This window comes from Gracilinanus agilis, chromosome 2 (genome assembly GCF_016433145.1).
Source record: "Gracilinanus agilis isolate LMUSP501 chromosome 2, AgileGrace, whole genome shotgun sequence".
NCBI lineage: Eukaryota > Metazoa > Chordata > Mammalia > Didelphimorphia > Didelphidae > Gracilinanus > Gracilinanus agilis.
In genome coordinates, this window is record NC_058131.1 from 543,653,992 (window position 1) to 543,680,094 (window position 26,103).

The 26,103-nt window shown below is 37.3% G+C and overlaps 1 protein-coding gene across 1 annotated transcript in view; it reads right to left on the bottom strand.

Moving 5' to 3' along the window:
* Positions 1 to 25,026, bottom strand: part of GLDN (gliomedin) — a 72,185-nt gene extending 47,159 nt beyond the window's left edge. Inside the window, exon 1 of the mRNA XM_044660048.1 lies at positions 24,664 to 25,026. Within this exon, the coding sequence (XP_044515983.1) occupies positions 24,664 to 25,026 (363 nt within the window). The remainder of the gene's footprint in view (positions 1 to 24,663) is intronic.
* Between the last annotated feature and the right edge of the window lie 1,077 nt (positions 25,027 to 26,103).

Here is a 26,103-nt window from a genome sequence, read left to right on the forward strand (position 1 = left end):
TTCTTCTTCTTCTTCTTCTTCTTCTTCTTCTTCTTCTTCTTCTTCTTCTTCTTCTTCTTCTATATTATATGGAGATGGGGTTGGATGAAGAGTACCAGTTAGGTTAAGTAACTTTTGTGTGGGATTAGAATTTCTCTATGCCAAGAAACTTTTGTTCATTGACCCAATTCCACCTTCATTAAAATTATTTCTACTTTTTTCTCTCAGTTCTCTCATTCACTTATGTAACCTAGAATCCTCAAGGAAGCAGGACACAATGACCTGTTAATACAAGACCTGTTAATAAATTGAATTATCTAATTTGTTTAATTCATTAGTTATTGCACAAGAACTTCCGAAATGTTTAAGATATCTGCTTTCAAACTCTGGAAACTACATTTTTGACTTGAGGGAAAACACAACCTTGTCTGCTCTGGGGTTCAAATGGTAGCTAAGAAATCCAGAGACACTTCAGATTTGCTTTTTTTTTTTTTAATCAAGTTAGCAGGTATATATTAAGCTTCTCACAGCTTCTATCAATATAATCATTTTTAAGAAGTACTTTCTCCATTGCCTATAACAATACTACTTATATTTCTATGTAGACTTCATTTTGGTAAGATAAATGTATTATTTCTCATTATTTCTCTCTTAAGCCAAGAAACTTTTGCTAATTAACCCACTTCCACCATCATTCTCTCTGTCTCTTTGTCTCTCTGTCTCCATTCCCGTTTCTCTGTCACTATTTTTCTCTATGCCAAGAAACTTTTGTTCATTAATCCAATTCAACAATCATTTCTATTTTTCTATATGTTTTATGTTTTCTACCTGTGTGAAGTTTAACAAAAAGATTTCTCTTTTGACTTCCACTTAAAATCATCCAAGACCATTTCCTCTCCAAGTAAGCTGAAAAGGCTTCCATAATAACATAGTTACTAGATAGAATATTCACAGCTGGCAAAGCACTGATTTTTGTTTTTACATAGTTTTCATTTCCACACACACTCCAACATCACCTTCCCCCTTAGAGAGCTGTTATTAATAACAAAGAATAAAGAAGGGGGGCAGTTCAGCAAACTAACCAACACATCAACAAAGTCTGATATTATCTATTGTATTATTCTCTGCCTGTTGTCCTCTATACTGCTGCAAAGAAGGAAGGAAGTGCATCCTTACACATTTCTTCTTAGAATTTCATACTATTCCATTTTGACAGTTCTGTTGATATATGTAGCACTCCCCCGCCCCACCTACTTTTTGTTAGTTTAGTCCTTATATATATTGTTTTTCTGGCTCTACTGACTTTGCATCCGCTCTTTTAAGTCTTTCTGGGTTTCCCAGTGTTTGTCGTTTCTTACAGGGCAGTGCTATTCCATTACATCTGCATATCATTATTTCTTTAGCCATTCCCCATTTGGGGTCATTTGCTTTGTTTCTAATTTTTCTTTTAAAAAAGTACAACTGATCTTGTAACTATGTAAAAATATTCTAAATTAATTAACTAAATAAAAATTTCCAAATTAAATAAAGAAAGGTACAACTGCTATAAATACCTTGGTGTATATTTCTTTTTATCATTGATCTCCTTGGAGAGAAACCTACCAAGGGGGATCTCTTAAGTTAAAAGGAATGGATCTTTTAATCATCTCCTTGGCCCAATTCTAAATTCCCTTCTAGCCTGGTTAAACCAGTTCCCAGCTCTAACAGCAGCATATTCATATGCTTGTTAAAGTGGTGTTTTAAAAAACAAACAAAAACCCCAACAAGCTCAATGGATGGGTCTACCATGATGCAGGTACTAGAGTTCCCACGAGGCTCTACAGTCTTCAAAGTATGGACAAAATGGTGGGAAAATCCTTGCCCCTATCAACTAAGTAGATATTTTGGTAGATTCTTTTTCTCCCATTTTCTCTGATCAATGCAAACATTTGCTTAGGGGCCTCTCATTTTATACCAAACAGTGTGCTGTAGGTAGTGATAGCATGGCAGCATACTATGAGAAAAGGCACTCAAATAGAAAGGCAGCTAGGTGGTTCAGTGGATAGATTGCCCAACTTAGAATCAGGAAGACTTGAGTTCAAATCCTGCTTCAGACATGCACTAGCTATGTGACCCAGGCAAATCACGTAACTCTCAGCCCTCATTTTTCTTACCTGTAAAATGTGAATATTAAAAGCACCTACTTCTGAGGGTGGTTGTGAGAATTAAATAAGATGATATATTTAAAGTACTATATTAATGTCAGCTATTATTATGTGGAAGATCTGAGTTCAAATTCTAGGCCTAGGGACAACTAGTGTAAAAATTAAAATTAATATACAATAACTTCATATATTAAAATTTTTAAAGATTTATTAATAATCACTAGAAGTAAAGGAATAAAAAGGTATTTATTTAACAAAATAAAAATGTGCTCAAGCTTATCTATCTGCTCAAAATTCCCACATTCACAGCTCCCCTTACAGGAAGAAAAGAGCCCACTAGACACAGAAATCCACCCAATTTATCTCCTGTCTGTCAGCACATAAGGACAGGAAGTCAGTGGGCTCCTGGGTAATGTAGTTCAAAGGTACAAGATTTCCAATTACACATTAGGTAGAAAGCATTCATACTCAGGTCCTTTGACATAAAATCCAAGGACTTTTCCACTATATTCTGCTGATTTCTCTGGTGTAGGTGGTTATAGAAACAGAGATTTATTAAAGCTGGAAAGGACTTTAGAGATCATTGAGTCTTGAATTTACTGACAAGAAAATTAAGAGCTGGAGAAATTAAGTGACCCATTCAGGGTCACACATAACATAAGTGTTTGGAGCAGGACTCAAACTCAGGTCTCCCTGACTCCAATATAGAAGGGCCTTGGAATCTAGGGCTCTGAGAATGGGTATGTTCTCTTCTGAAAGATTTTTATAGTGGAGGACTCTTCTCTCTACTCTTTTTGTCGCTTCTTCATTAGGTGGGAAGAAATCTAAGGACTGACTCTCAAAGTCCTTAGATTATCTAGTTCAGACTTTTATTTTATAGATGAGAAAACTGAGGCCAAGTTAGGGAAAGTAAACTGCCACATTCAAAAACAGGAATGTCCTCTTTTTTTGCACATTTTCTAGGGCTTTTAGTCTTAGGCATATGTCAGATACCAGATACTCAGTAAGTTAATTGTTCTGTTGGCTTCAATGATATCAACCTTTCATGCAACTTTATGGACAGCTCATGCTGCAGTCATTTTTTCCTTTTTTTTGATTGAAAAATTATGAAAGCCCTGGGGAAGAAGGAAGGACCTAAGATCTTGGATTTTGATTCCTGTCATTCTGAAGCACTTTTAAAAAAAATTTTATTTTGAATATTTTCCCCTAGTTACATATTTCCCTCTCCCCCAAACCTCCTAACCCCGCCCTTTAGCTGACATGCAATTCCACTGGGTTTTACAGGTATCAGAAGCACTTTTTAAAGATGGGTTTGAAAGGATAGTCATGGCAGTTTTGGCTTTTGCTGCTACTGAGCTGCTATCTTGGCTTTGCCTGCTTGGACCGAAGACTTTGGGAGTTGTATTTCTTTCCAGATCAGGCAGAGAGAAAATACATGTAGGAGTAGAACTAGAGAATGAGTGTGTTCTCTTCCACAAGATTTTTATAGTAGAAGATACATCCCTTCAGTTCTGCTCCTGAATTCTTAGTGAGGTGGCATTCAGAAATACAGCTCTTGGGATTTTTAGCCATTCAGGTTCCTCCAGTCCAATTTAGGAGTGTTACACAAGCATTTTACTCAGATGATGGCCTTTGAGGGGTTTTTTCCTATAAGAGCTAGAAAGCTTCAAGACATTTGAATCCTGCACCATGTAATATTATATAATATTTCCCTTTGCCTCTCTTCCTCTTCTAACTTATTTTGATTATTGCTTTCATATTCACTTTTCCAAAGAAATAAAAAGTGAATACTCTATAGGTGGGAAATTACAGAGGAAAGAGCCAAAGAGATTTGGAGTCAGAAGACACAGGTTTGATTCTTGGCATTCCCAGTTACTACCTGAATAACGTAGCCTCTCTGAACCTCAGTAAATTCATCTGAAAAAAATTAAGGAGTTGTATTCTATGTCCTTAAAGTTCCCTTTCAGTTCTAGATCTTTAATTTTATCCTTCTATCCTGCCATCCCTCTCTCCATTAAAAAAAAATAACAACTTAATAGTTAATGAATCTCCATCAGGATAAATCTCAAATTCCTCAAACTTGTTTTCAAAGCTCTTTATGATCTACTCCGAACACACTACTTATCTCCCAGACCCATTCCAAGCTGGTTCCTTCTTCCTCTTCCTCTTCATCATTTTGCTTCAGGCTGTGTGCCTGGTGAACAGAACCACAGGAAGCCACTTGGGCACTCAGAGCAAGAATAAAAACAAACCCAAGCAGGACAGAATTCTTTTCACAACACTTTAGTTGGATGGGATAAAAGACTGAAGGACACAAGGCATTGTCAGGGGATCACAAAAACCCTGGAACAGTGGCTTAGGCAGGTAGACTGTCAAATACTACTGTAGAGGGGGAGAGAAGAGGAGGTGAGGGGAGGGCACAGGACCAGGATGGATCAGAGAGAAGCTCACCTGGAGAGCAGCTGCTGGTGGTGATGGAAGGCAGGGTGGGAGGAGGAAGTGGGCTATCTGGCAGCTTTCTAGTTTTAATCATTCTTATTCCTAGTTAGTTAAGGCACAGTGGCAGAGTGGCTAGGTAACCTCGGAGTCAGGAAGCCCCGATTGAGTTCAAATCCTACCTTTGATACACGCTGGCTTGTTAGCTCTGGGACAAATCCAGGAACTCTATAAACAAACTATAAATCACAAATCAGATGCCAGTTTTCATTTGTAGAAGAACTTTCCTCACTAGAAGTTCTCTATTCCAATGAAATCTAAGGTCTGATTTAAAAAAAAAATTCTCGTTATTGAGCTCTAAGTTAAATTATCTTGAGAATACTAAAGAAACATACATGCTATCAGTCTCTTTAGAATTTTAGTTTGCTGGGGTCTTAGTATGTCTCTGCCAGTGAAGCCAAAATTGCAATTTTGATTTTAAATTAATATTTAATTAAATGAAATACACAGTAGCCCTTAAGCTTTTCCAAGAACTCCAACTTTTTCACTCATATGTACTCTTATTTTCTGTATTGACCACTCTAACACAGAAGGGTAAGCAAGGGCTAGGTAAATGGGGTTAAGATAGGAAGTATCTGAGGCCAGATTTGAACCCAGGTCTTCCTGACTCCAGGTCTGGTGCTCTATCCACTGGACCATCTAGCTGCCTCTTAAATATACTCTTTCTTTATTTAAACTCTTACCTTCCCTCTTAGAATCAAAACTGTATATTGGTTCCAAGGAAGAAGAGTGATAAGGGCTAGGCAATGGGAGTTAAGTGACTTGCTCGGGGTCATACAATTAGGAATTATCCAAGGTAAGATTTGAACTCTTGTCCTCCTGGCCCCAAGCCTAGCACTCTATCTATTGGGCCACTTAGATGCCCCTTTTAAGTACTCTTAAAAATTATTATGATTTATTATGAACTAGAAAAATCATCAGCTAACATGAGTATTTTCATGTTCAGGCCATATGCATACGAGATCAGAATATTATATATAAAACCATGAATTCTATTACATTATTTGTTTTTTTTAATATATGTTAAATTGAATGTCATAAAACCAACTTTGCCTTGTTAATCTATATCCCCTTCTGAACTTCTCTCTGCCCTTTTTTGTGTATTATTAAAGTGTTTCATTAACCATCTTTTAAAAAAAATTACATCTCTATAACTATCTCCTCAATCCCCTTTGTTCAAATAATAACAGCTGATATTTATATAATGCTTACTACATACCAGGAATGGTGCTAAATGCTTTGTAATTATTATCTCATATGATTCTCACAACAACCTTGAAAGGTAGGTAGGTGCAATTCTCATCCCCATTTTACAGATAAGGAAACTGAGGCAAACAGAGGTTCAGTGACTTACTCACACAACTCATAAGTGTTTGAGGCTATATTTGAAATCAAGTCTTCTTGACTCCAAGCCTAGTATTCTATTCACTGTTAGTTGGGCAAATAAAAGTCCTCCCTGTAAAGAGTATAATCACACCAAACAAATTCATATTGTATTGATTCATGTCTGAAAATGTATGCGTGTCTCATTCTGCACCTACAGTCTATCACCTCTCCCCCAAGAAGTGGGAAGCATGAGTCAACATCAGTCTTGTGGAGTAGCGATAGGTCATTGCATTGATTAAAGTTCCCAAGTCTTTCAGAGTTGTTTTCCTTCACAATATCCTGGTTATTATATAACTACTTCTCCTGGTTCTGCTCATTTTGTTCTGTTTATATCAGCACTCACCTAAGTTTTTCCAGGTTTATCTGAATCTCCCTTGCTAAATTTCTCTTTTTTGTTTGTTTTCTTTTATTATTATTTTTAAATCTTTTCCCATGGTTCCACGATTCATGTTTTCTCCTTCCCTCCTCCCAGAGTTGACAAACAATTCCACTGAGTTATGATCACTCGAACCCTTTTCCAAATTATTCATTTTTGTAAAAGAGTAATCCTTTAAAACCCAAATCCCACACCACACCAATGCAACTACCAACAATTTGGAAATTGGTCTTGATCAAGGACACATGACAAAACTAGTGGAAATGCGCACTGGCCATGGGTAGGGGGGCGTGGGGGGGGTTGAAGGGGAAAGGAGGAGCATGAATCATGTAACCATGTTAAAAATGAATATTAATAAATGTTAAAAAAAATAAAAAAATAAAATAAAATAAAACCCAAATCCCAAATCACCTAAACATATAAACAAGTGATAAATCATGTTTTTCTTCTCTATTTCTACTCCCGCAGTTCTTTCTCTTGATGTGGATGGCATTCTTTCTCATAAGTCTCTCAGGATTGTCCTAGATCTTTGCCTTGCTGTTAATAGCAAAGCTAATTCCATTTGATTGTCCCTCAGTGTTACAGTTTCTGTGTATAATGTTCTCCTAGTTCTGCTTATTTCACTCTGCCTTCATGGAGGTCTTTTCAGTTCTCCAAGAAATCTAATTCATCAATCCTTATAGTACAACAGTATTCCATCACCATCATATACCACAATTTGTTTAGCCATTCCCCAATTGAGGGACATCCTCTCATTTTCCAATTTTTTGCTATCAAAAAGAGCAGCTACAAATATTTTTTGTACAAATAGGTCCTCTCTTTGGGATATAAACCCAGCAGTGGTATGACTGGATCAAAGGGCGGGCATTCTTTTAAAGCCCTTTGGGCATGATTCCAAATTGCCCACCAGAATGGCCTGATCAATTCACAACTCCCAGCTTGCTAAATTTCTTATGGCATAAAAATAGTCTATTAAATTCAATACTATAATTTGTTAAGCTATTCCTCAGTTGATAGATTTCCGTTTTGTTTCCAGGTTTTTTGTAGAACAATAAAAAAGTTCAGCTACAAATATTTTTGTACATGTATATCTTTTCCTTCTGTCTTTGATCCCTTTTAGCCTAGCATGCTTAGCCTAGAAAAGAGGAGTAGTAGCATTTCTGGGACAAAGAGGAGGAAGGGGGAAAGAAACAATTTAATAACAAAACACCTACTTAGTCACAAGTTCTGAAGAATCTTTACCAGATTTCAACATGAGTTTTCAGTTTATTAAGGTATACCTTTATAATGAATGACTTTCTTCTGAATGGGCTATGCTTCAAAGGAAATAATTCTCCACTGAAGGAAGAAAGGTGACACACCTCTCCACAGAGAGAAATCCCTAGAACTTTTCCTCATTGGTACTGATTAAAGAGAAAAGTACTGATGTTTATTTCATTTCTAGGGACTAAGGTGCCCAATAGATAGAGATTGGGACTGGAGCTATGATTCCCAGGATAGGGAACTCCTGGATGAAGAAACAATCAATGGAGATAGGCATCTTCTCTGCCAAAGTTGATATAAAAAAAAAGATTTTCCTTTGCTTTTTTGGGAACCTTGGGGTATGGTCATGAAACATGGGCTCTAGCAATTTTTATAGAACTAAAAATGAGCCTCATTTATTTTGTAGAATTAAAAATGGAGAGGCACCTGATGGGTGGGAGCAGGCTCCAATAGGTAACCAAGGAGGATCTTTGAAGAACAGGAGTGATAGATCTCAATAAGGAATTGTACATCATGAAAGAACTGAGCATTAGGTAGGACGTGAATGTTCAGAGTTTCTCCACTGCAGAAATAGTGGAAGGCTGGGCATCCTGTGATGAACTTAAAGGAACATGGGCGGGAACAGTCTGAGTAAGATGCCCAACACAGAAAGTTAGAGTTTGAGACAGGGGAAGAGGGGTGATATGTTATTCGATAAATCACTGACTGTTTTCTAGTTAAGGATATGGCAAGTGCCTAGAGCTGGGTAACTATAACTCTGATCTCCAGAGAGATCTTCCTGAAAATAGGACAACAGCCAGAGCCAGGAGAGCATTGCCCGGATTTTTCTTCCTTGTTTTAAAGCACGGATGTAGTGTCCTTCAGCTTCCAAGGGGGTGAACTGAGTTCATTCAAAACAGAAATTGAAAACGATAGATGCATAGGTAAATTGAGTACTTGCTTGCCACATAATCCAGAGCCAAGCAAGCAAATCCTGTCAGTTCTCTAGCCAGAGGCTATGACATCAGCCTCTACCCTTTGGGCTTAAACTCTATCAGATTTCCTAAAACTGGTTCCCATGACCAGATCTATTGTTTAAAAGGAATATTGTTAATTTTCTTTGTTATTATCAGTATTTGGCAAGTTAGATCACAGATGTTGAGCTGGAAGGGCCCTTAGAGGTCATTTGGTTCAATCCCCTCATTTTATAAATGATGAAAATCTTTTAAATGTTTTAAAAAGGATTGCTCTTTTTTTCTCCTGTAAGATATTTCTGCTTGAGAATGTGGCAGTGTTTTTCCATAATAAACTTGTTAGCTAGGCACTGAAAATTGTCAACATTTGCCAGTATTGAAGGGCAAATTGATCCAGAGGTATAACTAGTATGGAATAAGACAGGGTACCAACAAAGGGTGATGGGCACCCCAGCACTGAGCCTTGAACTACTATATACAGCCTCCATGGGTGTGAGGACTGGACCACCACTTCTCCTTCTATGACTGCCCCTTTGATAAAGCCATACTCTGTATTACAGTCCCTGCTTCCAGCCCCAACTCACCTGCTTTTGTTCCAGATGAAAAGATTCCTAGTTATATTTTGACTAGTGCTATTTTATTAAAAAGGAAAATCAAAGGAGAAATTATGAAATGATAGAGTGATTTGGAAGTTCCATGGCATAATGGTTAGCACTCTAGCCTCTGAATACAGTGATCCGATTTCAAATCTTGGTGCAACCTACAAAATAACATTTAGAGCAGCTATGTGATACAGTGGATAGAGTGCCAGACCTAGAGTCAGGAAGACTTGAATTTAAATCTGGCCTCAGATACTTACTAGTTGTGTGACCCTGAGTAAGTCACTTATCTGTAAAATTAATTAGTGAAGGAAATGGCAAACTATTCCAGTATTTCTGCTAAGAAAATCCCAAATGGGCTCCTGAATAGGCGAATAAAACTGAAATGGCTGAATAACAAGTAAGAATTACAGGGAAAGAAAAAATAAAAATCAAACCCTCTATGGAAAAAAGATGGATTCAATATTTTTAGTCATCTTAAGTATCAACAGTGCATACTACAATTCTATTGATCTTGAAGAAAACTGAATAATTGGCAATTAAAATACTGGCTCTTCTTTTCTCCTCACTTCCAATAATTAAAGCCATTGATCACTGACTACATGCAGCCAAACTGTGAGATTAGGGGCAGGATGCAGAGAGTGAAACAAAAAAAAAATCACACAGAAAGAACATTAACCTTAATTAACCTTTTTATCTTAGAACCAGAAGTAGTCTTTAGAATATCTTTGGGAGAAGAATTTATTTCTGACTGCATTGGCAGAGCAAGGTATTAAATAGGCAGGGTAGAGTAGTGGATGAGAGCCAGCCTTAGAGTCAGGAAGACCTGGATTCTAGTCCTTCCTCACATACTTTATGGTTGTTCAGTCATTTCAGTCATGTCTGTTGACTTTTGTGACCCCATCTGGGGTTTTCTTGGCAAATATACTGGAGTGGTTTGCCATTTTCTTCTCTAGCTTAGCTCAATATAAAGATGAGGAAACTAAGGCTAATGAAGTTAAGAGACTTGCCCAGGATCACACATTCATGTCTGAGACCGTATTTGAATTTATGTCTCCCTGTCTTCAAGCCTGCACAACCTAGCGGTATTGGCTGTATTTCTCTGGGGAATTCACTTTACCTCCTCATGCTCCAGCAAATATTTAATTCTATGTCATTGAATAGATGCTAAATTGCAGTGCATTGAAGGAGTTCCTTTTATAGCTGAAAAAGTCAAAATAAGAAACAACCAAAAATGAGCTTTCATTATATAGTCTTTCAATTTCTCATATATCCTTACAGTATAAAGTTTTGGTTAGTTCTATACCAGTAAGTTAAGAGTTAACCTCATCCAGGGAAAATTCTTCTAGCCAATTTGTGCTTAAAAAGCTTGCTTTGTGATGAAAATTATGACATCCAGTGGCAGAGGAACAAAGAAATTGGACACAGCTTTTCCTGGTAATACTGAATTTGGAGGAGGCCTAGCTGAGCACTGAACAGCAGTCATTTTGGCCAAGAAAATTAAAGATCTTTTTTTGCATCAGAAATCCTTGAAGTCTGGGCTATAGGACTTCCTGTGTTCTAATCATTATGTGTTTTTGGTTACTCAGACTCTTCCAACTGAACTGTCTTGAATTCAGCTTGAGATTTTACTTTGGTTTTAATGTGTCCTTAATAATAATAGTGCGCATTTATATAGTGCTTTAAGGTTTGCAAAGCATTTCACCTTGACGATACAGGAAGATCTCAGCTAGCAGAGATGGAGACTAAGCACTGATGTTTGGGGTCATAAAAGTACAAATCAGATAGCAATCATAGCTAGAATATAAAGTGAAGGTAAGGAGTGTGGAATAGGTTTGGAAAGGTAAGTTGGAGGGTCCTAAATGTCAGAAAAAAAGGAATTTTATTTTACCTTTAAGACAATAAGCAGTCATTACATTTCTTTGAGTAAATGAGAAGCATGATTAGACTTGGGCATTAGGAAATTTTAAAAAATTGTTGACCTATTATCTTAACATCATCTCTGTTTCTACACATCCCCCTGACACACACTTTCCTATCTAGTAAGCTACCCCTTGATAACAAAGAATAAAAAAGAAATAGTAAAAAATATTGGTTCTTTAAAATCATAAGGGATCATCTGAATCTGATGATTGGGTCTATGAAATATTCCATACCCCCAACTCTGCAAGCAAGGGAAGGAAATTCTTTTTCTCATCTCTTCAGGAAGTTATTTTGGCTGCTGTGAGATGAGGAGACTCGAGAGAAGAATATTATAATAGTCTAGGTGAGACGTTAACACAGACTTGGACTACGGGAGTGATGCTGAGAGAGGAGACAGATGCAAAAGATGTTGCAAAAGGAGAGAATCAATAGGATTTGACAACTAATTGGATGTGGGGTTGGAAGGACCAAGGAGTCCAAATTTGTGAGTCTAGATAAGAGGGATGATGGCAGTGACATTAACAAAAAAATGAGGAAATTGGGAAGAGTAGCAGGTGTGGTGGGGCGACGGAGAGAAGTTCATCTTATAAGGTGTCCATAGGACATGCACATGGAGGTATCTAATAGGAAATTAGAGGTTTGGAGCTGGAGTTCAGAGGAATGACTGCTATTGAATATTTAGATATCGTATCATCGACATTTAGGGGACGGTGGGAGTCATGGGAAGGGATGAAAATGATTCACATATTGTTCTCCTGGGAGATTCCTTAGAGGGAGAGAAGACAATGAAATTCATTTTCACAACATCTTTTTCAAAAACCTGCCCTACAAGAATTGCCACTTGTCCTGAGGTAGTATTTGTGAGGCTGTTTTCAAGGACTTCAGGTTTCAGTTGTGCTTTATGGGTCAGCTTTCACAATGCTGAGGATTCATTGGATCATGGAGCTAGAGTGGACCTCAGGGGTCACCTAGTCTGACACCTTCTCATTTTACAGATGAGGAAACTGAGACCCAGAGAGGTTAAGAGACTTGCCCAAGATCATATTAGTAGGAATAATGGATGTAATTTGAACCCAGATACTCTAACTCCAGAGCTGATGGTTTTTCTATCACCCTACCCTGCCTGCTAGAAACTGATGAGCAAGAGCAGAAAAGAAAAATTTTAGGAAATTTTACTGTGATATATCAGTGGATTTCTGACTGGATTTATGTAAGCCATCGATGCCTTCCTCTTCTGGGCAACTCTTGCCCATATCCTTCCATAAAACTTTTATAGATCTCTACCCAAAATGTTGGGGGCTTTCCCCTAGGTTTTTTTAAAGAATGGGTACCAGTGGAACCAATCCACTGGATAGATAGTTTATTGATTATCCTTTGCTCTTGTTATGTGACGACCCATTTATTTTTCCCTCTAGTCATTCATTTCTCTAACATGAAGATTTAAATATATATAATGATGGTTTGAAGGGATAATTTTTCTCCAGCTATAGATTTCAGTCATTCCTTAGTGTAAGGAACCAATGAAAGCATCTCTTTTGGGGACATAACTCTTTTTATTTAGACATTTTTGTATATATTCACTTCATGTGAAATCATAGACACACATTTTTTGGAAATTGTATGATGTATTGTCACAAAATAGTAGGATTGAGAGTGTATGTAGTTGGGGCAGCTAGGTGGCTCAGTGGATAGAGAACCAGGCCTTGAGATGGGAGGTCCTGGGTTCAAATTTGACCTCAGATACTTCCTAGCTGTGTGACTTACGCAAGTCATTTGACTTTGATTGCCTTAGTCCTTACTGTTTTTCTGCTTTGGAACTCATACTTAGCATCAATTCTAAAACAGAAGATAAAGGTTTAAAAAAAGTGTATGTAGTTATATGACTATAAATGTTTCTCCTCTATGTCTTACATGTTACAATCTTCCTCCCTCATCCAAATTATAAACTCCTTGAGGGCAGGTAGTATATTTGTCTTGCTTTTGTATCTTTAGTGCCTAGCATAGTGCTTTATACAGAGTTAGTGTTTAATAGATATTTTTGGATTAGAAGAGACAATGCATCAGTTAAGAAGTCTGCAAAACAGTGGTCAGATGGGTAGAAGGACTAAGAGAAAGCAGAGCCATTGCTGCCAAAAGAGGAAAGAGGATCCAGAAGAATCAGGGAGTAAATAGTGTAAAATAATTCAGAAAAGACTAAGAAGAAGACATAAAAATGAAACCAATGGTAATATAATTATAAGGACCAAACCCAGAGAAGAACTGAGAATTCATCTCCTTTATTTGGAGATGTGGATAATAGTAGGTGTAGGATATGGCATATACTTCAGATGTGATTCATGCCTTGGTTAGAAATCAAGAACAAGTGGTGGATGCAGTTAGTGTTAGCAATTCTTCCAGAATCTTTCAACTAACTTATCTGTATAAATGGTACCATCATTATTCCAAGATTCCAAGCTAGAAACTGTAGAATAAGTAAGTCACTGCTGATTTTTCTTTGGAAATATATCTTTTATCTGTTCTTTCTTCTCTAGTTCCACTGCTGCCACCGTAAGCTAGGCTGGAAGATTCACCAAAAGAATAACTTTGTTTAATAAATGGAAGGGACCTCAGAGATCATCTAGTCCACTCCTCTCATTTTTACAGATAAGGAGATTGCCACCCCAGGGACCCTTCTAGCAATCTATCCCCCCTCCCCCAGTTTACTGTCTGTATGAACTTAACCTTTCTTGGGCTCAGTTTCCTCATCCACAAGATACCATGCTTTTTAGATAAGTCTTTAGTGTTCTTTTCAACTTTAAATCTGTGGTCTTATGAACTCATCCTCAACTTATACAACAAAGAAGTAGGCTTGCCAAAGTTGTGACCAGCCCAGGGTTCCATTGCTAGGAAGACTCCCAGTTCAATATCTCCATGGGATTTATGTGCAAGTTTGAGTTATAGAGACTAGCTTTCTCAAAGGGAGCCTGATTACTTCCCTAAAATGTTGACAATTGAAGTTCTAGGTCTAGGACCCCAATGTAAGTAAAAGAAAAGCTCAAACAGCCTTCCTGGTTCTCCTTAGCAATGGTAACAGAATAACAAACTATAGCAATTTCCACTTTGTATCTCACATTTACATATCTGGATAATAATAAATAAATAAAATTTTACATATATATATATGTATACACACACACACACACACACACACACACACACACACACACTTCTTTGGACAAATATATACACACACTTTTCTTTGGACAAAAAACCTTTCCCTGGTATGAGGAAAAGGAAATGATTTGGAAGTTTTTAAAGTTTGGTACTGAACCTTATACAGAGACTTCATGTCCAAACATGATGGGAGACAAAGCAGTAGCAGAAGGCATAGGTTCAGCTCAGGTCCCCTCATGGAGCATAGCCAGTGGCAGATGAAGGGGCAGGTCCCATAAATCTCCATTTTCAGGTCAAAGGAAAATTATGATAGAAGGTAAGATCATGGGTGCTATGAACTAAGAAGTAGCAGGTAACCATTTCTAGCTTCAGGAATTATGTTCCTTAATAGATCTAGAAATACAAGTTCAAATCTATAGAGACTGGTTATTTTCCCCTATGCATAATGTGTGTCATTTATAATAGTTAAAATCACATCAAAGCTCGTTAAAGGATTCATAGGCACATTATATGTTTTCAGCTAGATAGGATAATAGGAAGAAGTAGGAAAAACATGATCCAACTATTTATGCCTTTTCTATTAAAATATAGATTTGCACTAAAATAATATATAGTAGGACCTTCTTTTATGTGCACCCAACACAGGCACATTCAGGTATATATGATTAGCAACTAGAAAAAATAAAGGCAGAAAAATACGTAAAATAAGAATTTTTAATTACACACTAAATTCGTGCCATTTTCCCAAGACATGCAAAGTCTCACAGAAGTTCACCCAATCACACTCATTCTTTGTGGATTAAATATCTCAGGGAACCACCAGATTCTGGAAATCTCACCTAACTGGGATCACAGAGTCATGCGTCAATTTGCCAGCATGACAGGTGAGATTCCAAATTGGGCAGTGTGATGAGATGACATGCCTAGACATCAGAACATGACTCAGACTTTACAATCAAAAGCAAGATAGCTATAATGTCATGGACAAGATAAAAGAGTCAGGAGAAGCGGGAAGGCTCTCGCTGCCATTTTTCTGATTTGTGAAAAGAGATCTCTCTCACTGGTGAGGGAACACTCATCTATGTAAGCCATCCAAATCCAGCCACTGAATCCAGAAACTATGCCTTGAAATCTCTGCCAGGGACTTTAAGTTACATAGGCTGGAGATCTTATTTCTCTCTTTCTTTCTCTTTACTAATAAATACTTATACATTTTGTATTAAGTCTTCAGGATTAATTTTTCTTCATAACAGTTCTTGCTCATCTTGCTCTGAGAAGCATTAGTGTGAATCCTTACATTGTTTTGCACCAGATCTTAGCTCCTGTATCAGTCTTTGACCAGAGTTCTCACTTGTAATAAGTCGAGGCTGTTTCAGAGCAATGCTTCTCTTTGTTTCATGAACACTATTTACTTATTAATAATGGAACCAAAGGACAAGTGTAGTGATGTTGTTAGTTCTGATAAGCCTCAGAAAAGTCATAAAGCATCTAGGTGTGTTGGTACAAGAAATACTTATTAAATAATGGGGTTTGCTATTATGCACAATTTTCAACATACACAAAATATCTTGGAATGAATTAGTCACGTAAAACAAGGACCTACTTTAAATTATTTAATTTCCGTGACACTCGTTATGAACACATCAAGCGAGCTTATGCATTCCTAGTTTGTGTTTCACTTGTTGATATTAAGTAAATCATTGAATCAAGTAATGTTTTTTAGAATTACTAAATGTAATTTTGTTTGCAAAACAAATGATGATCATTAGGGACAGGGAAATCTCTGGTGAGGGTTTGGTAAAAGGTATCCCTGTGCAGTTTTAGAACAAACATCTCTTCTTTAAAGTTCTAAAGAAGGCCAATATGGTGACATCATTGTACCAAAAAATTCCAGATAGTTAGAAATACACTTACACACACACACACACACACAATAAGGTGTTCCCTGTGCAGCAGAATATGCCCTAAAGTAAATCACACTACAGTACAATTCAAGTTTTCCACAGCAAATTAACCATTATCTCTAGGAAGGAGAATGAGAGAAACGTTGCGGTTGCACCTGTCTCATCTAGAATGTCTACTAGTGCCATAGGGGATGTGCTACATAGAGTCCAATCAAAGAAAGGCTCCCTCTGAATGGTGAGATTCTTCAAATGTTAATTTTTATAAATTCAAATAAATTCAATTCAATGGACATTTCTTGATAATAAATGGCATTTATGTAATGCTTTAGGATTATAAAGCACTTTACAAATATTTCATTTTATCCTCACAACAACCTGGAAAGTAAATGCTGTTATTATTCCCATTTGACAGATGAGGAAACTGAAGTAAACAGAAATAGAGTTCTCTGCTTGGGACTGCAAAGCTATTGTCTGAGGCTGGATTTGAGTTCCGTTAGGTTTTGTTGTTGAGGACCTCATGACATTGGAGTAAAATAGTGGATGATGGGTATTAATTTTTGAGTGAATTGGACTTAAGCAAGACAGAGTTGGACAAAGTTGTCAGCCTCATTCTCTGTTCCAGAGTTATTGTAGTCCAGTGGCAAGACAAAGTCATGTTTTTGATATATCATGGGGTCAGGATAAGAAATTGAGAATTTTGGGAGAGTTTTTTTTGTGGAAGTTGAAGATAACATGTGAAGGCTAGCAGATGACAGAAAAAATTTAGAAACGTAGGAATGCGTAAAATATGCATATGCATTAAAAACAATTTCTTTTGTCATAAATACTCCATAAAAGAAAAAGTAAAAATTCAGGTTTCTTTTCTGGTATGAAAGGAGGGCAAAACACTTTTATGTGGATTTTCCAGATCATGGGGGTGATGTGGAAGGGATACCTGTATTTATTATAAGCTGCTTTAGAGAGACATTTTGTTCTCCTGTCATTTTAGTTGTGTCTGACTCTTTGTGACTCCATTTGGAGTTTTCTTGACAAAGATACTAGAGTGGATTATTATTTCCTTCCTTCCTTCCTTCCTTCCTTCCTTCCTTCCTTCCTTCCTTCCTTCCTTCCTTCCTTCCTTCCTTCCTTCCTTCCTTCCTNTGAGACCCAAAGAGGTTAATTGAGTTTTCCCAGGGTTCCATAGCTAGAACCTGTCAGAGGTGAGTATCAAACACAGAGCCACCTGACCTCAATCCAGCACTCTTATCTTCTATACCAAGCAGTCTGTCTCACCAAGAATAAGATAATATATATGTGTATATATATATATGACATATACACATACATATGTGTGTATGTATATATGTATATACTAAAACATGTTTTATATAATTTATATAAAAATAATTTTTATTTATATAAATATTTTAAATGTTAAAATTTAAATAAATACCCAAATTTTAAATAAAAATAAATTATATAAAACATTTATATAAAAACATATACATAAATATACATATATACTACATATATATAAAATTAAGTATTAATTCTGTAACACTGACAAGAAACATAAAAGGTGTAAAAGCGCAGAGAGAACTTATTTCCATTGCTTCACAGTCCCATCTCAATTCCCAAGTGTTTTGAAGAGAATTAATGTGATTACTCCTTAGACAGCTTCCAATACTCTATTAGCCCATTTTAAGGACACTTGTCAACCGAAAACCACTGGTAGAGTTGTCTGAAGATGGAAAGCTGTTTCCGTAACTATTAAGAATAACATTTTGTGTCCATATAGTGCCTTTCAACAAGGATCTTTAAATGACAGTTTAGGCAAAACTCAGTTAAGTAATATGTCTGCCGAAAGTACAGGAAAAAACTCTACTCCAAAGCATCATTAGTTCACTTTGCATTATTTCCAAATATCTAACATGAGCCTCATGTACCTGTCAATGTTTACCACAGTTAGAAATTTTGGTAACTGATATTTATTTTGCAATTTAGTGTTTGCAAATTATTTAATGTGCATTATTTCATTTGACAGCTTCAGACAACTGCATGAGCCTGAGGAAGCCACTTAACTCTGTTTGCCTCTGTTTCCTCATCTGTAAAATGAGCAGAGAAGGAAATGGCAAACCACTCTAGTACTTCTGACAAGAAGACTCCAACTGTGGTCATGAAGAGTTGGCCACAACTGAAATGACTGAAGAACAGCATTTTGTTTGACCCTCAAAACAATTTACCTAGTGTTGCAGGTGCCTTAATCCCTATTTTACAGAAGAGGCAAATGAAGCTTGGAGAGATTTTGTGACTTGCCCAGGGTCTTACAAATAATAAATGTCTTGGATGAGGTTCAAATTCAGGTTTTCCTGATTTCAAGTTCAGCACTCTATCACTTTTCTTCTCCTATTGAACATTTTCGTATAACAACCACATTTCCGTCAATTAACATTTCTTAAGTTTTTGTTGATATTTTCAATATTTTCCAATTATATGTTTATGAGATTTAGCGCTATAATGGACCTGAGACATAATCTAGTTCAAAAATATCATTGAAATATGAGGAAACTAAGTCCCAGAGAACTGAAGTGGGCTGTCCAAGTCCCCATCAGAAAGAACGCGCACTTCTAAACCAAATGTTTGTATCAGTTATAGGGACTAAAAAAACTCCCCTTTAACTACATCAAGCATCAAAATAAATATTTTGGAAATGACCTTTAAAAATGTTTTTTAGTGTCAACGAGGTAAGTCCTATTCAAATGCCATTTCACGAACTTATAGCAGCAGAATGAAATAAATCACAAATCCTAGATATCCAGTCAGAAACAGAAAAGAAAAGGAGTTCAGGAGGGTAAAGATAAGAATGTTAGTGGACATTTTGGAAGCACTCTATCTATTATCTCATTTGACCCTTACAACCACTTGGCAAAAAAGGCAAAGCTATTCACATTGTATAGATGAGGAAACTATGGAATCTTATTGATTTTTCTTTCTGAATATCTCTAGCATAAGGATTCTTAATATTTTTTGTGACATGGAGCTCTTTGGAAGTCTTCTGAAGCCTATGGATCCCTTCTCAGAATAATGCTTTTAAATACATAAAATAAAACATAGAAAGGAGAACAATTACAGTATATTGAAATGTAATTTTCAAAATATTTTTTTTAAAGTTCATAGACTCCAGGTTAAGATTCCCTTCTTTAGAACTGATTTCTTCATTTCTATTCCTCTCAGTGTCACCTTAGTCCAGGCTTTAATGTTCTTATCTCGATAATTGCAGTAGATTTTATTGGCTGGGATTTTTTTTCAATAAACTTTTAATTGGTCTTTGTCTATTCTCCTTTCACTTAAAATTATACTTCAGTTGATACCAAATAAATTTCCTTCCAATACTCTTTATTTCATGTCTCTCCCCTTCTCTAAAATCTTTGGGAGTAGTTTCCAACTGATCTTCAGGTCATTTCCAAATTCCTCATCTGGGCACTCAAAGCTCTGTATAATCTTATTCTACCATATTACTTACTTTGAGCTATTCCTTCTCTGTCCCTTGCATAGTGTAGACACTTATTTAAATGTAGAATTAAACTTGAACCTTTCATTCTAGTCAAGTATGTCATCTCAAAAGGGTAGAAAATAAACATTTACATAGTGCTTGCTATATGCCAAACACTGTTATTACAAAATTACAAATATTATGTAGTTGATACTCATAACAACCCTGGGAAATAGATGCTATTATCTCTGTTTTACAATGGAAAAAAAACAAGGTAGACAGCAATGAAGTGACTTGTCTATGGTCATACAGCTAGTAAGTATTTGCCATCAGATTTGAGCTCAGGTCTTCCTAACTCTAGGTTTAGTGCTCTATCCACTGTGCACCAACTTCCTCTAGTCGCTGGACACACAATTTTCATTATGTAGTTTTACTGCACATCCATTTGTTGAATTGTTTGTTTTAAACTTCATCCATAGATTTAATTTTTTTTCTGTTAATCTTTGTCAGGAAGTCTATTTGTCTTAGAATAGATTTCTAAGAAATCAACTCTTTTTTTCAGTTTTCTTCTTATCTATTATAAATCAACTTTATTACACAGTTTTAAAAAATATAGCCTTTTCCTCATTTTCTACTTGTCCAAATTCTATTCAACCTTCAAGTCCCCTCTCCACTTTCACCTCCTTTAAAAATTCTTTCTAAATAACACCAATGAACAATGAACTTTCTTTTCTGAAGAATCACCCTTATGATCTACCATACTATTTATGATTTAGTCATAAGTTATGCTAGCTTTGTCTAATTAGTTCATGTATATTATTCTTGTCTTCCAAACTGTCTGCAAGTTCCTGAGGTTAGGTATCATGCCTGAAATGTGACTCTATCCTCCACAGCATCTGGTGCTGGATATATTAATCTTTATAGAACTAAAATGCACAAACCCCACAAGATACTTTTAAATGAATGTTAGTTGACCTTGTAACTTTCATTCTTTTAAGGAAAGAAAATCATGACTTGAACTTTATTTGAGAAATAACCAAATACATTTCTCATACAGCATTTATTTAAAATAGAGTTATTACACCCCCAAAGAGCTACATAAAAGCCTCTGATGGGCTGAAAAATAGTCCCTTTGTAGCTTAATAGCAATCTAAAAGCTTGTCTTGTTTAGAATGATGTGACCTTTAGTCTGTAGATAAAATGCATGCAAATCAAGTCTTAATGTCAACTGAATTTGGCCATGGATTTAGAGGGAAGAGGGTCAGGGCATAGTAGTGAGGAAAGTGGTCATTTTGTTTGTTTTTAAGGAAAAATTACATAAAATTTATGCCAAGTTTGTCCAAGTTGTCTTCTAATTTTAAAAATCTTTCCAATTGGAATGAATAAAAATGTAAATATGTGTATTGCCATTTTTAGATTGAGTGACTAGAGTAGCAGAATCAGAATATTGGTATTTCCATTTCCCATCAGTCCATGTGGGAGAAATAACAGAGGAGACAAAGGCTGGAGCCAGCTCTTCCCACTGCCCCTAGACTGAGCTCAGTGTCTAAGGCTGTGGCAATGAGTGGGAGATTAATCTGGGTTGTATTATTTTTGGTTGAAAGTTAAATGGATTATAAAATAAGGAGACTAATTTTTCTGGTGTGGCTCAGAAACTAATTCTGAAGTCAATTTCAAAAAAGGAGCTAAATTTTTTTGAGCCATAGCAGCATTAAATTAAGAGAAAAAGACCTAGTATTCAATCTTCACTGCTTCTGCTACTAATGGCTTAGTTTCCATAATTCCCCGTGTTATTCCTTTGAAGAGAAAAGTAAACATTTCAAAAAGTTTAGAGCTGGCAAGAAATTTAGGTGTCATCTAGGCCATCCTCCTCATTTTCTCTACTTTCTTTTTTCAACATGTCTTTAGTAATATGTTTTTAATGTACTTTTGAAAGAATTAATTCAGAAATGGGAAAATAGTCAGTTTTTGGCCAATAAAATATGAATATCATATTCCAATGGATCTCAACTAAGGCTTCACACATTTGCTAAAGAGCAATATCCTTATTTTCCACATGAAGGCACTGAGACCCAAAGAGGTTCATTAACCTTCTCAAGGTCACAACAGCAGAGGATGTGGATAGGAAATCTCTGGTACAGCCAAGATTCCCACCTATATCTTTATTCCAAATCTAGTTTCCTTTTGGCTTCACCACATTGACTTGGTTGTAAGAGCCCTGGTCCAGAACCAGAATACTGTCAGATTTGTATCATTACTTAAGCATTTCAGCATGCATATTTAATGGATAATTAGTTTGACAAGAGTTGAGCTTTCATTATGTGTTTGATGCTATAGAAATAAAGAAAGGCCAAAGCAAACATTTATTGGTCAATAAAGGGGTGGGGTCAAAGAAAAGGAAGACTACCCTCAAAGGGAAGAGAAGCAAAAGGAGAGGAGAGTAAGAAAGAGACCAAAGAGAAGTAGTAGCTGTTTCTCTGAGGGGAAATGTTTATTCCTCTCCACTGTTTGACCTATTGGCATAAATTCTTAAAAGACTGAAGGTAGAAATTGTTGATTCTATCACAATATCTTTATACTTCCATCACTACTTGGATTAATATATTTTTATTTCTTATGTTGCTGGAGGTGGTACCAAGTGATGGCTTCTATCTCTCATTTTCTCTCTCTCTCTCTCTCTCTCTCTCTCTCTCTCTCTCTCTCTCTCTCTCTCTCTCTTTCCCTCTCCCCCTTTTCCTTTTGTCTATTAATCTGTGTCTTTGTCTTTCTCAGTCTGTTTTTCACAGAGCAGGGAGAGAGAGAGAAATCAGTCTTCTTTTCTGAGAATAGCAGAGAGTGAAAGTGAGAAGAATTTAGGAGCATAGCCTGAGAGCTAATACAATACTTCCTGAAAACATGCCATGGCCTCCTTGGTAATCAGGTATCTCTCCTCTCTTCCCATCCTACTATTTATGTGTGCCATGGCCTACAAGGGAGAACAAAGAGGCAAGTGTGACTGGCATGGCATAACTAATTACTCCTGTAAATAAATATTAAATCTGGCCTCTTGAGGGTCAATAGCAGCTTTTGTATTTAGGGAAGTTCTTTCATATTCTATTAGAGATTGATGCTTAGCATATTATTGGAAGCAAAGTAATAGCTTTAAAAGTAATTTACAAATAAATGCCTATAAACTGGCCAACAAATTTGATGTTTTTGCTATTAGGATTCTTTCTAAAACAGTTTCTGCTATTGGCCTGAGATCTTTTTTAGAGTCAAATTTGAACTGTAGAATGGCAAATGAAAGAAAGTTTAGGAAGGCTGGCTTCCAGGCTTATTTATTGCTTTGTTTCACCAATAGATTGTAATGTAAGGAAATAGTTTTGATATATTTATTAAAAATAATTTCAACCAGATAGGATTCTTCTACTGATTTATTTTAAATACAAAAGGTTGGAAGCATATGGGTAACCTAACCAAACAGGTTAAGAATGCCAGTTAAGTCAATAGGAAAACAGCAGAGGAGCCAGGGACTCTTCTGGTGGCATTTATTTTTCTGTAGCAAAGAAAAGGGAGTCCTTTTTGCAAGTTTTTCTTTGGGGCGGGGTCTCAGAACTTAAATATGTAATATTGACTGAAAGCAAGGGTGGAATTGGAAGTCATCTTCCTAAAGAAATCATCCAAGCATGAATTTTGCTTCCTCATAATCTTGGGACTATTTTCATTTGTGTTAGATATTAAAATTCTGTATAATAATAGAGCTCTAAGTGGTGACATCTCCATAAATCTTGTATTCAAAAGTACCTCCTACACCCCTTGACTTCAGATGACAGAACTGAATTCCTTCTAATTATAAAGTGAAATAAACCCTCGGTAATTATAATTAATAATGAAATGAAATAGGAAAGGTCGATGCAATCTACAAGTAATTGCTGGGTAATTATTAAATTAAAATCAGTAAAGTAGCCCAGTAACTTAAAATTGCAAAAATAATGTATTTCTAAAGACTAAATAAATTTCTAAATTCTGAAAGAAATATTTTAAGGAATTGTTCTTTGTGTGTGCTATGGAAACAGCACTGAATTTGGAGTCAAAGGATCTGGGTTCCAATCTTTACTCTATTATTAATATTGTTCTGTTTTGATTGCCTATTTGGCAAGTCACTTCACCTTTTTCTACACATATAAAATGAGGGGAAGGAGTGGACTAGGTGATTTCTGAAGTCTCTTCCAGTTCTAAATCTCTGATCCTAAAATCTAAAATAAACTTTCTGTGGTTCGTTTATCCCTCTTCAAAGCAATAAATAAGCCTGGGATCCAGTCTCCCTAAATTTTCTTTTCCTTTACTAATCCAAAGTTCAAATTTGACACACAAGAATATCTCAATCATTACAATAATAGTACCCAACCATTCTCTTAAATGCACCCAATAGTTGTGAGCTGCTAGGCCCTGCCTTCTTTTTCTCTGGGCATTACCGAGAGAGTACTGATGTTTTGTTTTTTGTTTTCCCACCTAAATTATTTCCCACCTAAATAATTGGGCAGGAGAGAGACAGGAGAAGACAGGAGCTAGTATTTTTTTCCCTTTTAAATCTTAGGAGATCTTGTACTTAAAAATAAAACTCCAGAACTTTTTCGAAAGTGTAATCCCTTCTTGTGTTACATACAGTTATATGCCCTTGCATCTAAAAAAAGCTCAAATACCTAAGCAATGTTACAAATACATATGCAACCATTTCACATGCCAACGTTGCCTCTACTGAGAGATGAAGGTTAGCAAACTTTTAGATAAGGGGAGCAGCCACATAGGAGTACCCCCTGACACTGATGTCCTTTCCTCTTAGTCCTAAATCTAAAACATGTATGTGGGAAGAGGTGTCCAGGTGGCGTCTAGGTAGGGTTAGTGTGGACTTCCAAAGGCCCAAAGCTTTGTCCCAGAACTTGCAAACTTAGCCTGTCCTCCCTCGCAATCTTCCCCCTTCCTGCCCACCCCAAGAGTGGAGCGCGGGATGGTTGGGGAGCAGAGCCTACGCCTACCGGCACCATGGAATAAGTCATCATCATCAGCATGTCCTGGTTCTCCGCCCGGATGTGTGGCTGGGGCTCCCCAGCATGACTGCGCTTGTTCCGAGCCGCCCCAGGCAAATCGGGGTCGGGGTTGCCAGGGATGTTTTGGGGCGCTCGGCTCAGCTCTTGAAGGAAGGTGCGGATGGCGCTGTCCTCCCGCGCCTGCTGAACCCTCTCCGCCTCTAGCGCCCGCAGCGCCTCGCTCAATCTGCGCCACTGGCACAGCGCGAAGACCGTGCCCACCGTGTTGAGCGCCGAAAGCAGCGCCACAGCGGCCAGGGCGCCACGCAGAGCCCAACTGGCTTCCCCGCTCCCCTTTTCTGTTTTGGTCATCCTCTCCACTTAGTGCCCGGGCTGGGCCTCAGGACGCGGCTGCTGGGTTGACGGCTGGAGGCCAAGTGCGCCAAGCTCTGAGAATAGGGCGGGGGCAGGGCCGGGCCGCGGGGGAGCTCAGCGGGTTCTCCCCTAGTCTGGTTTATAAACCTCTGAAAAGCCGTGGGCTGGTGGCAGCTCTGTGAGTCACATTGCCCTTTGGCCAAGGGAGCAGGGCGGATTGGAGATGAACAGCCCTGGCAAAGGAGAAACCCCGAGGGATGGATGACAAGAAGGGGAGAAAGGACCAGTGGGAAGGGTCAAGGGACAAAGCCAAGCTAGAGGCGTTGGTTGCAGAACAGTGGCACCAGATGAAGTTCCTGGAACTCAAACAACCCTTTTCACACTTCCCCCGTCCTGTCTATTTCCACCGTTAGCCTACCTCCTTTTCTAAACGTTCTCACAGGCACCTGGTGTCCTCCTTTCCTGGGATGGAGTTCCCCTCCTTTCTTTCTCATTTACCATTTTGAACAGTGTTGGGGATTGCATAGATAGAGACGGAGAAAACCAGGGATTGTAAGAGAAAAACAGAAAAAAGAATAAGAAAGGCAGGATAAGGCACAGTTAAGGGTATTGGAATCTGAAGAGAAAGAGGAAAAGGATTTGCTGAAAGAACTTCCATTCAAGGAGGTGGTCCATATGAAAGGCTTGCTCATAAGAGGCATTTACTCCTAAACCACAGTGTTACTGTTAAACTGTTACTGTGCTTTTAGCTAATTTACATGCTGGTGGGGGTTGCAAACCCTAGGATTGTATTGCACTCAGTTTCTCACCATTCCATTCTTCCATTTCCCCACATCATCAACAAATATCAGTCTCTGTCGTCATATAGAGAAGATCTAAGGACTAGAGATAAGAGGAAGACACAAATTAATAAACTTTGGGGACTTATAGACAAAGCCCATGAAGTCAGAAAAGTCAAGATGAAGCCCAGTACAGAGTACAACAAAGCAGCCCTGCAGGTAGACTTCAGGTTGAAAAAAATGTTCAATTTGCAAAGTTAACAATGGAGAAGCAGTGGGGTTTGGTGGAAAGAGC